The sequence below is a fragment of the Pterocles gutturalis genome, unplaced genomic scaffold (genome assembly GCF_000699245.1).
Source record: "Pterocles gutturalis isolate BGI_N339 unplaced genomic scaffold, ASM69924v1 scaffold43697, whole genome shotgun sequence".
NCBI classification, from domain to species: Eukaryota; Metazoa; Chordata; class Aves; order Pterocliformes; family Pteroclidae; genus Pterocles; species Pterocles gutturalis.
Genome location: NW_010114345.1, coordinates 1 through 14,566, shown reverse-complemented (window position 1 = coordinate 14,566; position 14,566 = coordinate 1). Strand labels below are relative to the sequence as shown.

Genomic DNA, 14,566 nt, shown 5'->3' with positions numbered 1-14,566 from the left:
TGCTGAAGAAAATTTTCAGCTATGACTTAACCAGTACACTTCCCTTCTCCACTGCAAGACAACACTAAGCACAAGGAGGATTATGAGCTCTAATAAGCATTCCAAGATAAAACAAGCTCAACCAAGACTTTTCAGAACAAATTCAGTGCAATGGAAGCCTCTGTATATGCACACTTGGTAAAGCAGACATTTTGGTAGAAACATAATTACTGGACATTTTTCAAAGAAAACTGTCAATTTACTGGACAAAGCTAGTAGCTTTGTATTACAGTTGTGATGACTTTCCATTATGTAAACAAAATGCAGGACCTAAGTAAAGATGTTTTTTTCCTCTCACACACTCACAAGAAGAGTAAAGATGTTCTCTGCTGCTTACCTGGGAAGCGACACTTGGAAGAACACCTCTCTCCCACACAACGGGCTGTAGCTACCAAAATCTAAAACCTAACCCAAAGTTTTCACAGCAATCTGTGTTATTTGGACTTCAGATAATTACCCACCATCTCTGACCGAAGACTGGGAATGTTATTTTCTTTTTGCCTGAGGTAGAAAAGTTTTGCTAAATGAAAACAGAAAATACAGCCCAACTGTATTTGTTATGGAAGGAAGTGAATTATTTGGGCTGGGAGGAGAAAACACAGGGAAACCCTTCTTCTCTTGCTTCAAAGCTTCTTGGTAGTTTGCAGAGAAGAGGAATCAAGTAGCGTCTCACCTTTAGCTTTAACTTCTCTTGTTCTGCTGTCCCTTCCATATACCTTCCTCTTTCAGCTCAAAATCAAACTGTTTTTCCTCATTTGCAGATCAGAAGAGCAACATTTTTTGACTGTAAAAAAATGATTATAATCTCACTATCAGCTTCTAATTGCATATTTATTCTTTGACCTGAAGAAAGGGTCCCATACCACATTGTAAGGGGTTACAAATAAGAAGGGGAGGAACATCACTGAAAAGATCATCTCTGACAACTTCAATACAGAAAAGATACCAGATGCATATGAAAAAGACACTGAAGGTCAATCAAGACAATTCAGTGTGATTTTTTTAGTTACAAGCCATTTCATATTGACTGTTACTTTGGAAAAGTTTCTTGTAACATAATTGAGGGACCAATTACATTCTCCCCAAATTTAGGGGATGGCAGTTTTAATACCTTCCACTCCATTTTCTATTCCTAGACAAGTAGGAAAAACATCACTATAAATCTCCACCCTATCTTTAATATAACCAGGTGCGTATAGCTATTCACTTCAGGCAATGGTTTCTGCTGTTCATCTACTACTGCTTCTGCCTATTTAATCATATTTCATATATCCCATTTACTCACTTTGCTTCCCATGTGAAATTCCTCACAGGAAAATACAGTTAAGGAATGCTTGATGGAACTCCCCTGCATTATATTATGAACTACCATTAAAACACTCTCAAGGACCACCAGTGGATGAACTAATACACACAGCAGGCTTAACTTCTTTTCCATGTGTCTTTTCTTTTACTTCCTCTCTCCCTTTCTATCTTCTCAAGTTTCTGCTATGTTACTCCACAAGCAATGACATCACCTACATGATCCTATACCAACTATAAATCTCAGAAATAAAGTTCTCATCCTCCTTGTATTTCATATTAGCCACGGGGCCCTTCTTTCAAGAGTTGGATTCTGACATCAGAGTTTGGCTGTATTATCATGCACAATACATGCTTTTTGTTAGTGATGTCTATACCCACTGTCCTCTTAGGTAACAAGGTGTGATGGAGACAAACCAAGACTTTCTATGGTCACTGGAAATAGAAAACTTAAGAATCAAGATTACCCAGCAAAGCATATGCTGTGAACAGCACACTTATCTGTTTGGTGCTATTGCCTACAAGCCAATGAAGAGCAGGCTTATCTGGGTCTGGGTAACTTTGCCATAGTAAGTCCATAGTATAGAACTCATTTCCAAACCAAAAAGAACTAGAAAAACATCCAAGCTTATTATTTTAAATTCAAATCTCAGATTCCAAAGGGAAAGCAAGCTTCCTGACATAGAATATACCAATATCAATACTATGTAAGTATTATAATCAGTAGGCTTTTGAAACAAGCCAAATTCAGCAGCTATCTAGACATTTTTCACTTAACATTGCATCCTTCTCACATGCTTAAATAGGCATACAATACAAAACATTTATGTTTTACTTAAACATTTATGCTTCAGTATGTTAATGAACCAGAGCCTTCAGTCACGTCATTATAGCAAAACAGTGATTCCCAAGCTACTTTGTGCAACAGTTCCCTCCCAAATTACCTCTACTGGTTACTCTCCCCCTCATAAGTAGCCTGGGTACAACCCTGCAATGATGAGATTAAATGGCTTCTGGTACAGCAAAATGTCTTGAACTTCAGTCACCTCTTATTCTTTCTTTTAGGTAGCTACGCCCTGAAATTTGGAATGCAGTGTATCAAATTTACAAAAAATAAACAGGCACATTTCTTTTTTCTCACATAAAGAAACACCTATTTTAAGAAAATTGTTTCTTCTCTGCTCACAGAGCTAAAACACACTGCAAAACTCATCACTAACAATTGTACATTCTGAAACATAATGCAAATAAGTAGTACTGGAAGTTCACATATGTTCTGAAGCACAGCCTCCATTTTGATATTCACATGCTTGTTTCACTTCTGCTTACATCAGTTTTGTACATCATAGTTACACTGATACTAAATCAGTAGGAAAGGAATTTAACAAAACAGCAGATCAATAACAGCACCTCAGGGGGTCTGAGAATTTTCAGGGGAAAAAAATTGTATCAACAGAAATATTTTTATTTTCCACAAAAACTTGAACTATTCAGGACTGGGAAGAATGGGGTATGCTAACAATGCTCTCTGTTAGAAGAGTGGTAGTTGATAGTCAGATTTCCCCCTCCACAATTTAGTACACAAATCTTCTGCATGGTCAGACTTACAAGCACCGATAAACATTGTATTAGATGTTCTGTTAACTAGTATGACCAGTTGGGAGTTACAAGAGCTTATACTAAAAGGAGTGAAGCGAGACGACGTTCCACCACTACAGCAGTTTCTAATGGAACAGTAGATTCAAATAAAGTCTATCATCATTATGTTTAACCCACTGTATTTTGTAGGCTTCTGCAGCAAGGCAATAATGTTACGGTAATCACCATTCAAACCAACCACATGCAATAATAAAAAACAATTTTATGCAAAAAGAGTAAAATAAATACCTGCAGGACTGCCAGCATTTTCTCCTTGATGCAGCTGAATACCAGTAGAATCTATAGAGTTTACTGTAACTGTCTGCAGATTTGGCAACTGAGCAGTGCTTAGACTAACTGGAGTTGATGTCAATGCCCCACCTGCTGCAACTTGACCAAGAGTGAGAGTCTGCACAGGGGTTAGAGTTATTTGTTGACCAGGTGCATTCTGAATTTGCAAGTTCTGCAAGTTCTGAACTCCTTGCACTTGAAATGTCTGCCAGGTTATCTGCCCAGAAGGGGTCACTGTTTGTGCCTGAATTAAAAAAGTTCCAGGATTCAGCTGCAGTTGAAGATTCTGAAGAGCCTGTTGAGATATACTTTGATTTGCTTGTACACCGTGGATTGTCTGCTGCGTAATACCTTGTACAATCTGGGCTTGACTGGTTGGCTGCTGAGACTCTTGAAGCTGTATGTGTTGTACAATTGGCTGTGCTGTGGAGACCTGAATGTTCTGAGCCTGCGTGTCGTCAGAGACTGATGTCTGGATGTAATTTCCCTGAAGATCAGAACTGTGAACTTGACCACTAGTTGTGGTCAAGTTGTTTGCATTTTGTTCCAATATACTTGAACTGTCTATGGTAACAGGCAATTGTGATGAAGATGATGTTGGCACAAATAAGTCATTATCAGCGGTGGTTTCTGTAATTTCAGGAGAAACTTGCTCACCAGTCCTTTCAGAAGTATCTGAACTATCCATTGCCTGTCCAGTATTTATCAAGTGCCCATCTGCATTAATGCCTGCTGTCATGGTTTGAGAACCACTGCCAAGTCCCAGAGAATCTAGATCAACACTATTAATGGGTACAAAAGTAATATTTCCTGGTAGTCCAAGCGGGACATTAGCAACTACTTGTGCTTGGCCAGGAAAAGACGAACCACCAATTGCAACTCCCTGAACCTGGACTTGACCAGACTGGGATAAGATATTCTGAATATTAGCGGAAGGTGTTCCAGAGGCAATGATGGTTTGATTAGAGCCAGGAATGATCTGAATTTGACCAGTTTCTTGATTTATACTGCTATTATCAGAAGAGGCTGCAAAGCCAAGTTGAACCTGCTGACCATCCGCTGTCTGGATCTGGGGTATTACTTGGTATTGTACGTTAGACACTGTACCATTTGACGAATCTGATCCTGGTGCAACAGAAAAGATTTGTTGATTTTGCAAACTCTGAATAGGAAGGACATACTGCCCACTTGAAGTTACTGTGGTAGCACCTGGAATCTGTACTATATTACCAGCTTCATCCTTTATAGTGGCAGGAGTTGCAGATAAGACCTCCCATCTATTTGGAGTTCCTGTTAATTGCACAGAAGCCAAATCCCCTGTCTGAATAAAAAGAAAAAAGACAAAATTAAAACAAGAGACATACAGACTATATGCTAGAACAGTCATGCAATTCAACACTAGAAATTGATACACTACTGGAAAACATGCAGTATAGCCCATATGAACAAGAGCAACTGGATTAGAATGACAAAATACAGATTTTGTAAGTGAGCTAATGCCTAAGTCAGAGTAACCAACCTGTGGTTCATGAGCTGCATGTGGATGGCAAGCAGGCCAAACGCAGCTCCTGTGCCACAGCTACGTCAGGCGACCAGCAGCAGGGTTATTCTGCTGTGGGGGCTGCTGGGTAATCCAAATCCCTGGCTGTGGGAAGAAGGGAGCTGGCAGGGGCTGCTGGAGCTGTCACCACCAGGTTACCCTGGGACTCAGCTACACTGTTTACCTAACCCTGCACCTAATGCACAGAAGTGGAGGAGTCACCGTGAAGCCAGGGTCACCTGTGTCTCCTGGAGCTCCACTGCCTTTTGCCTCTGTGTTTTACATGGTATAGATGTGCAGGTTGTGACCCTCAGCAGTAGAGAGCATTAAGAGGTGACATAGTCACACAGCTGGAAAGATTGGAAAGCCTCAGTTTAACTTACACATAATACAAAGTCCTAGTATTTATAAGCTTGTATGAGTTACTGTTTCACTAGGGAAGAAGGCCTCTAAACGAAGGACTTTTACACTGAAATCACAGTTGGATTAGTCATATGTATCCATTGGGGTGGTGGAGAGAGGGGGAATAAATCTATCTTCATTAAATTGGAACAATAGAAAAGGTCAGTATTTATGAACAGACCCTCAGATGGTTAAAGATTAAAGAACCTAAGGACTGATGTAGTATGCTTTTGTTCTTTATTCAGTAAAGAAAAGGCAAATCACACTTACCTTTCTTTACCAAAGCAAGCTTTTTCAGAATAGAGTATTAAGAATTAGATTTAACATCCTGCAATGCTTAGCACAGATTTGTAGAGTCAACCAACTTGGTATTGTAAATACCAAGCCATCAATCTAAAAAAAGATGCAGTTTTCTCCTTATCTGTTTCACTGCACTACAGTAAACCAATGGAATAACTTAATATTTAGCAAGAAGTAAGTAACTTGTCTTACAACTCATTCAACTCCATGAAACAAATTTTATCTCTTTATCAGAGTCTACAGGACACACAAAGAAAAGCTCTAGTTTGTCCTTCTGCACTGATCCTGTGTTCACTCCTAGCAGGGGAGTTATCACAGCATATCACAGCTTCCTTCTGATGCTGCACTCTGACTTCCTCTAGAATAAAACCTGGATATGCAAAATATAGCACACGGCTTATTCTCCTCCAACACGGCACTGAGACTTAGCCAGCCCGAATGAATCCTGCGGCATGCATCCGAGTGATTTTAGTTCGCACGGTAGGCTGGGACTTTGATAGTTTCACTTTCTTATCCTATTCCGAGCAGCAACACTAAAATGTTCACACGTACAAGAAAAATACTCTATTTAAGTCTGAGTGCTTATTTAAAAAATAACTTTACTGTGCTTGGCAAGCTTCATTTCCAATAAGGAAACACATACCTTGGTTCCTCTCAAGAGCTGTACTAATAATAATTGTGAATAAAAAAGAATGCTAGTCTTCTTTTGCCCTCAAAGATATTTATAATCTTTCAGGCAGTTTATTAGTAAATAGATGCAGCATCACCAGAACAAAACTAATTTTATTGTCTTAATGCTTCAAGGATCAGAAAGAGAGAAAGGCGTAATGGCAATTCCATTTTATTATTTTCCTTTCCTCTTATACTGATATTTAAAGAACATATTTAAATCCTCTAGTCTTTCAAAGCTTATGATTTATGAGATTAGAAAAAATTATGGAATATTCCATATTACACCACCTTATCTAGAAAAAGGCAAAAAAATCTGTTTTCATCCGCTATCACATCAGCTTTATACTCTTGTGTTTAATATTGTTTACACATAGGTAGCAGTTCCCGAAATGCTGTTATGAAAGTTCCTACCTACTCAATACACTAGTATATAAACACTTATAAACTGAAGGTTTTATAAAGTATCAAAAGACCCATAAAAGTCATAGGTAAACATTAGTCAGAAAATACCAAAAGCAAAAACATGATTGTTATATGTTTAATGTGTGTCATTATAAAATACATGTAGAATATAATGTTCTTACAGTATCTGTTAGAACAAGAGAGAAAGAAAAAGTAATGGGAAACATTACAGGTCTGATATAACTTCTCACTGATTTAAGACTATGTGCAAGCAAATGTTGAACATTTAGACTATAACTGGACTGACCTAACATGCAACAGGTACGTCTATGTCCACTCATATGCAATACACATGAGTATCCTCCACAGAAATAGTTCAAAGGAAACCTGTCTCCTTCATGATATGGAAATGACCTATGTCACTCTTCTCCTCCCCAAAGTTCATTTCTGTATCACCATTCGATGGCCTCTGCCTTCTCACATTGGGCACACATCTCTCCTCACCTTTTCATCATCTACTGAAATCTTCCCTCAGATCCTTCCCTGTAAGGGTTTTAGCTCAATAGAGATGCTCTTTTAGTAGATGCATTTGTCAGTCCATGGAGGAGTCCAGGGCAGCCATGCACACGGATGTTAAGTTATTACCACACATAGTACATGAAATGCCTGTTGTTCACATGTTGCTCTTACAGCTGGCTATATCAGACACTACCAGATGAATCATGAGGAGGGAGGGGCAAAAAAAGGGTGAGGCTTTCAAGAAGTTATCTGGCAGCTATCAAAATTACTAGTATTAAAGCATGAAAAAACCCTGTATGGTAAAGAGTATTTGATGATCTCTAACCTCAACTGGTCATTGACCTGCCATAACAAGCTTGACTGTTATACCCTTTCTCAAAGTCTGCTGAGCTAGTAGGACATTTCTTGAACTCATTTTCCTACTAAAAAGAGTAGTAATGTTCCACTGCATGCTCAAGCAATTAAGCATTGTTGTAGTAACTCAAAGTTCTACCACTGATGTATGAGCAGCAACATCTACAGCCCACTCACTCACTGATCTTTACAGCACAGTCCTGGAAGATCAGAGTTTGTTTGCTGTCTCTGAGCCGTCCGTGAAAAATACTTAAGAAGGCAGAGATAAAGGAACAGTTCTTTTCCTTATCAACTGATACTCAGACAGCAGTTATTCGGAAGTTGCTCCTTTAAAAGGCTGGATGGTTGCAAACCAAAGGCTCTGTGTCAAGAGGAAGGGACAAAGATCTGAGGAAAGTTCAGCATTAGCACTACTCAGCCAGGGAGGAGAGAACAGGAAGCAACCGGAGTTCACTGGAAGCAGTATCAGGAAACAAGAGAAAGAGACCGGAACAGAGCAAAGATAGTAGCTGGTACAAGGCATGGAAAGAATTCAAATCAAATGATACATCCACCTGAAGAAAAGTCAAGTACCACCAAAGAGTGGAAGCAACAACTGCTGTTCAGCCTGTCTTTGATTCTTTAACAAGCCTTGTGTAATTTCCAGTGGGTAAAATAAAGAGATCTCTCTGAACTGGAATTCTCATCCCTGAAGAACAAGTGGTCATAACAAATACAAGTCTAATAATTGTCTTGTTCAATTTGTTTAGAGCAAATTAAAACAACATTAAGTCAAATCTGAAAGGAGACAAGAGAAACATGTACAGAAGATAAAATACCTTTAAAAAGTGATCTAAACCATGTTGAGGGATGGGACTTGGGTTGCAAAAAAAAAATAAAACATCCTTCACCAACATAAAACTGGAAAGGGCAGAAACATCCCTGTAAGAACTGGTATATGTTGCAGGCATCTGCATTTTGACATGTCAAACGTGATCAACTGGACACATGCCATTATCCTTCAGTATTTTATTGCTAAAGAACCACCAAGCGTTTATCCATGCCAATCTATTGCTTTTTGCTGCACTTTTCAGAAAGTCACTTGTGCCCCATTTAGTCCTGGAGCAAAAGCATCAGCAAAACGAGCAGAGGTGGACAGATAATGAGTCACGAGCTCCTAAACATCTAAAAATCACAAACCTAATGAACAAGATTGGCCACTGCCTCATCCAAATTGTTGTTTTATGAATGAGTTAGGGCACTAACGCATAAGTTTAATACCATGTGTTTACCAAGCTACAGTAAACTACTTGTGCATTCTTAAGTCATTACAATATAAGATAAAATGCACTTGCTTCTACTCTTTCATTAAGGTATGAGCTAATACATTCTATCTTGCATTTGCCATAGGTTAAAAACACGTTCAACATCAGTTTCAGCAGACACAAAGCTGCTTGTTAAGGCACATTCATTCTGTTGCATGTTTCAGACCTCTGCCAATGAAGCCACTCAATTCAGAAAAATATATTTTCCCAAATCAAAAGTTTAGAGAATCAAATAATGTTTTGGGGAAAAAGTATTATCTGGGACTGCTTAAAATGTTATTTTAAAAGACAATTCCAATCTGGTGAAACATATTTAACATTTAATTGCATCTCATTTAAGGAATGTCTACATCTTTTTCCTTGAGATGGACAACTGGACCCAAAACTTGAATAGCTTGTTTTTAACCAGCGGAAGTTCAGAACCTGCCTAAATTAGAACAATACAATGTCCCATTGACATTGGTGGAAACAAGAAAGCTGCAGCATTAAGGAATGAGACATGGCAACAAGGAGGCATTTTTAACCAAATTGCATGGAACTTCATTTGTTTATTCATTATAAATCTACATGCATATTAATCTCTATATACCTGCATGCCAAACTAGAATTTTGCATAGAAGTTTTTGTGAAAGTTAATTTTCCTTCTGCCTTCAACTCAGACACTCAAGGCTCTACCATACCACCAAGAAGGGCAAGAAAGAGGACCTGAGGCCTCAACTTGATCTTTGGGAAGACAATGCAGCAAACAACCTACAAAATAACCTTAGGAGGAAAAAAAGAAAAACACCTCCAAATAACCTTGGAGGAAAAAAAAAAAAAAAAAGAAAAAAAAAAAAAGAGGGTGATCAGAAGTAGTCAGTTTAGGCTTATGAAGGGGTAATGACCTGACAACCTTCTATAAGATGACTGGCTTGGTAAATGGGGTTAGGCAGGGGATATTATTTATCACTATCAAAAGTCAGGCTTTTGACCCTGTTCCCCTAACATAAAGCGTTTTGGTTTTTGGTTTTGTTTTGTTTGGGTTTTTTTTTACTGTAAGGTGATCAAACACTGAACAGGCTGCCCAGAAAGGTTGTGGAGTCTCCATCATTGGAGATACTAAAAACCCACTGGACAGCGTCCTGAGCAATCTGCTCTCGTCAACCTGGCTTTGAGCAAGGGGGTTGGACCAGACAATCTCCAGAGATCCTTACCAGCCTCGACTGTTCCATGAAATCTTACACTTCTGTGATGTTACTAATGTTTAAATATCCGAGAACTTTATGTCTTAACTATGGAAATCTTTTAAAACATATATTTTCTTACTTTCTCTAAAACTGTAAAGAGAAATAAAACAATTTTTTTTAAGAACATCCTTAAAGCACGTGTAAAAGAACTTCTACACTTGGTTTTGATCCAGCACTAGAAATACATAATTGGAATGTGAATCAAAGAACATTTTACAATATGAGCTTCTGGACAGCAGCAGAGGAAACATACTCTTAGGCATGACATTCTACCTGAGCCTTCTCTGTTTCGCAAAAGTACAAATCAGAGAGAAGCAAGACAATCCCAGGCAGACTTTTCTATGGTGGCTAAACACTTTCTGGTACATCTGTCCACATGCAGAAACTTATCATCACCTATAAAGGGGAAAATAGATGTCTGAATAACTTTGAGCTTCCTCAAAACCATCATATAGGGCAGAGAGCCGAGAAGTATGGATAACTCTTGACACGTGGCATTGACACATGGCATTCATCCATATTTTTGCCTAGCAGAAAACACTAAATTTAAAATACCTTCATATTTCTCTGTTCTGTCAGCACTATTACTACTTCCACCTAAACTGAGGTTATACTAGTTACATCTCAAGTAGTTAAAGTAATGTTCTCAGGCATAAACAAACTGGAATTCCACATTTTCATTAAGTTCTATGAAGCACTGATACTTAATTCTGAAACTCAAGATATGCCAAAGCAATCAATAAAGATACAAAAAAAATGTTTTGTCTACAGCAGAGAAACGATCCTCATCTTCCCCACATTGCTAATTATTAACCTCCCCAAACGTTTTTCCACATACTGTTGGTAAGCAACAACACAAATAAATCATTTCCTCTTGCTTTTTTTTTAAAAAAAGACAAAGAATCGGTGCAGCCTGCACTGCACTAGATGTAACTACATACCACAACTGGGGCAGTCATCTCTGACAGCTCCCATTCTTTGGCAGCTGTCAGAGCCAACAGCTTTCTCAGACAGCCTGCCACTTTTCTCAATTCACCTGCCTTCCAGTCCTCCCACCTCAGGTTCCCATCAGTCTTGCGCTGTATCCTCACCTATCCCAGCCACGCCCAGCACAACCGTAAGAATGGCCCTTGGGAGCATGATAGTTCAAGAGAGTGTCTTTCCCTTTGTGTTGCATTGACATAAAAGAACATAAACAACTGGTTATCATCTCAACTGCGCAGCTTCTTAAAAAATCATCTGATCATGTGACAACCGTACAACTGACCATCAAGACTTTGTTGGACTTAAATTTCAGAAGCTGTTTCCTCTTTTGTTTTCGCCCCCATGCATGGCTCTTCCACCTTCCTTTGCTTCTCCTTTTTGTGTAATGCTAAAATCTTTGCAAATGTTTACACTGGAATGAAACTAGAGTATTTATAACTAAACGAAAAAGAATCCCACATATGAAAGTTTAAAGAAGAATTATTAGTTAACGATAAACAGTGAAAAAGCAAGGCCCAAACTAAAACTTCCCAGACTTTAAATTCCCAAGAGAGGAAAAGACATCCAGAGAGGTCAAAACATACGAGCTGTCATTCTAGGTCAGGCAATAGTGCATACCGTCCTCATGAGGCTTTCATACATATCAGCAAGCAGCAACATTTGAGGGGATGTTTCCATTGCAAGCATTTGAACCAACCATGGATGCAGCAGTATGGCAAGCGAGGAAACGATTCTCAGGCAAGCAAGCCACAAACTCAAGGCCATCTACATTAAAACCAAACACTGGCAGGCAAAACACAAAGCACTGGTGTTGGATGATCACAGGCAGAGTAAACCAAGGTGTCAAAGCCTAAGCTGAAAGACTGCAATCTCCATCAACGCACACAGATAAGATCAGCAGCAATGCCTGCTAGTATTTCATCATTCAAAAGTAAATATAGTTCCAACCAGAACCCTGGGCCGAACTGAAAACCTTGTGGACTAGAGATAGCCTGCCCAGTTTGTTGACAGGATGGAAGGGAGAAGAGGGTTTAGTTTAGTTCTGTCAACTGTCTTCTTCACTCGCTTTCCATACCAAGCAGTTGCCACATTCATCAGTGTTTTTATTTCCACACTAACCCTTTCAGTGGCATAAATGTGGCATGCACTCAAACAGCAGGCTTGGATTCAGATACCAACATAGAATCATAGAACAATTTCAGTTGGAAAGGACTTCTGAAGGTCACCTGGCCCAACCCCTAGGCTCAAAGCAGGGCCAACCAGATCGCAGCAAACACAATCACATTTGCTCCAGCTCTTCCCCAAATCCCAGACACACAATATTGCCTGCATTCCTATGGGAGTTTTGTTGCTGCTGTTGCTTTTAAATCATACTCCTGGTCTCCTGGGGAGCAGCTGCAGCATACCATTTCAGCCAGAAAGGCAGTGTGCAATAACTGGCTAGCCTAGCATACTGGCTACAGCCCTGCCAGTTCCTACCAAGCAAATGTCAGTAAAGCATTAACAACATAACCCTAAAAACACAGGACCACTATCCTTATACATGCAAGCTCTTCAAATGTTTCTAAAAGGAAATGCCTAGTTTAACTTCTATCCATTTATATGGCTTGAGAGTTCTACCAGATGTTCAGCAGTCAGAACTGCAGTCCTGGTATAGAAGGTATCAGGAAAAAACTGCCCCCCCATTGCTACATTAGGCATCATCACCCATACACAGATATCAAACTGATTCATCTATGCTCCTGGGAAAGGGATGCGCGTCAAAATCTCAGGAAGACAATACATCTGTGTCCATGCATATAGCTTTTATTTTCCATATGAGTTATAAGGTACCTACAATTTAAGCCTTTTTAGCTCCTCCCTTCCTCTTCCATCCCCCAATAAGATACACTAAGGGGACCAGAAAAAAAAAATTATTGCACTAAATCCCTTTCAGTATTCTGTTTTTCACAAGCAATATATTTCAGGGGCTTTAGTCCCTCCTCTACCTTTATTAAGGTCATCTTCATTACCTCCAGTGTCTAGTTCAGCTACTGTAGGTATCTCCTCCAATTTATATTTAGTTTCCACCCAAAATATTCTGAATCATTCAAGAGCTATGTTGTAGGAGTGCAAAAATGCTATAACCTAACTCACAGCAGATATGTGGGAGGGGCCTATCTGCATGTATGAAAAGTAGTGAGTTTATATTCATATTTAGTTTTAACGAAGATTTTGGCTTCTCTTGAATTGCTTCCACCTTGGCCTGAAAAGCCCCTTACACATAAACACAACAAACAATGAATTTAACAGGGATAAAGTACTATTTCAAAACCGCTCTGCCCATTCTAAGCTATTGGGAACCATTTATCCTATACTAGCACTCTAGTACCCCATCAGACCTAGCACTGCTCATGCTAAGTGATCAACCCATCCTCAAGATGCACAATTCCAGCTTTAAAATGAGAGCAACCTTAAGGTGGACATAGGAAAGCAAGCTATAATTTAAGCATCATGTGTTTATGCAAGAGACAGATCCAACATTACACTTTTTAGCACTGTATGCATCTGGTATTGTGAAACAAATTTTAGAGGTATCAGGCACTTAACAATGCCTAGGAAGATTTTTAAGAGTGTACTGCTTAAGAAAATGAAGAGGTTCTAGGACACCTGAAAGGGGGTCAGAATGTTAGCATATTTCTGAGCTCTGTCATCAGTCTCCAACCTGCTGCATGACCTCAGACAACTATTTTGCTGCAGCTTCCCTTTATGTAAGGTAAGCTGAAATGTACAGATGAAAAGTATTTTAAAGTGTAGCACTCGAGTATTTAGTAAACTTAACATTAACATTTTCACATTTGTTAAAAGCTTGCCAAAGACACTTCATTTACTAGTACAATGCTTTGCACTTTTTTCCTATTTGTACAATCCTAAAAACATACAAGACCATTGTACAGCAAGTTTAAAAAACAAAACTTGCTTTAAAAGAAAAAAAAGGAGCTTTTCTTGCTTGTTTTTAAAACTTTTTGTAAAAAAAAAAAACAAAACCAAAATCAAAACCCACAACACAAACCAAGCGGTAATATATGTGATTTCCCAAGGACTAAGGTCAAAAAAAGGTATTTTGGAACTCCCTTTTAACATACCGATATTTTTAGGTCTCAGTTATTTAGAAATGCCCCATCTCTTTTAACTTACATTAACAAGAGACTCCAGGTAGACCAATTAAGGAACATACAAGTTTCGATTAGGCTTTTATTATGGAGATGGTTAAACTAGCTTCAACAAGAATGCATTTCTAGTCTGCAAGATCCATCTCATCACACAAGGTCCCAAGGTCATCCAGGCTTCTTTCAGAGCCGACAGCGCATGACAGATAAGGGCAGAAATTCAGTTTGCAATACGAGGGACTGTATGATAACTGCACCCAGAAAAAACAGCGTCAATACAGGAAGCAGCTTTCCACCACCGCGTTTGCTTCTAAACAGCCATTTTACTTCTAGCTACATCCTTCCCTACAGCCAGCCTTCATTTTGTGTTCCTGACAGGGTGCGCGGTTGCAGGCTGACGGCTAAGGAGAGGATACCGGGGGTGCGCTCCGGTGGAGGTTAGAT

General features: G+C 39.1%; 1 protein-coding gene across 1 annotated transcript; it reads right to left on the bottom strand.

Annotated features, from left to right (window-relative positions):
* Positions 1–3,228: 3,228 nt before the first annotated feature.
* LOC104457678 (transcription factor Sp3) lies at positions 3,229–4,591 on the bottom strand (the record flags this gene model as incomplete). Its single annotated transcript, XM_010074795.1, has 1 exon — positions 3,229–4,591. A coding segment is annotated over one exon (1,363 nt), but the record flags the coding sequence as incomplete, so codon positions are not given.
* Between the last annotated feature and the right edge of the window lie 9,975 nt (positions 4,592–14,566).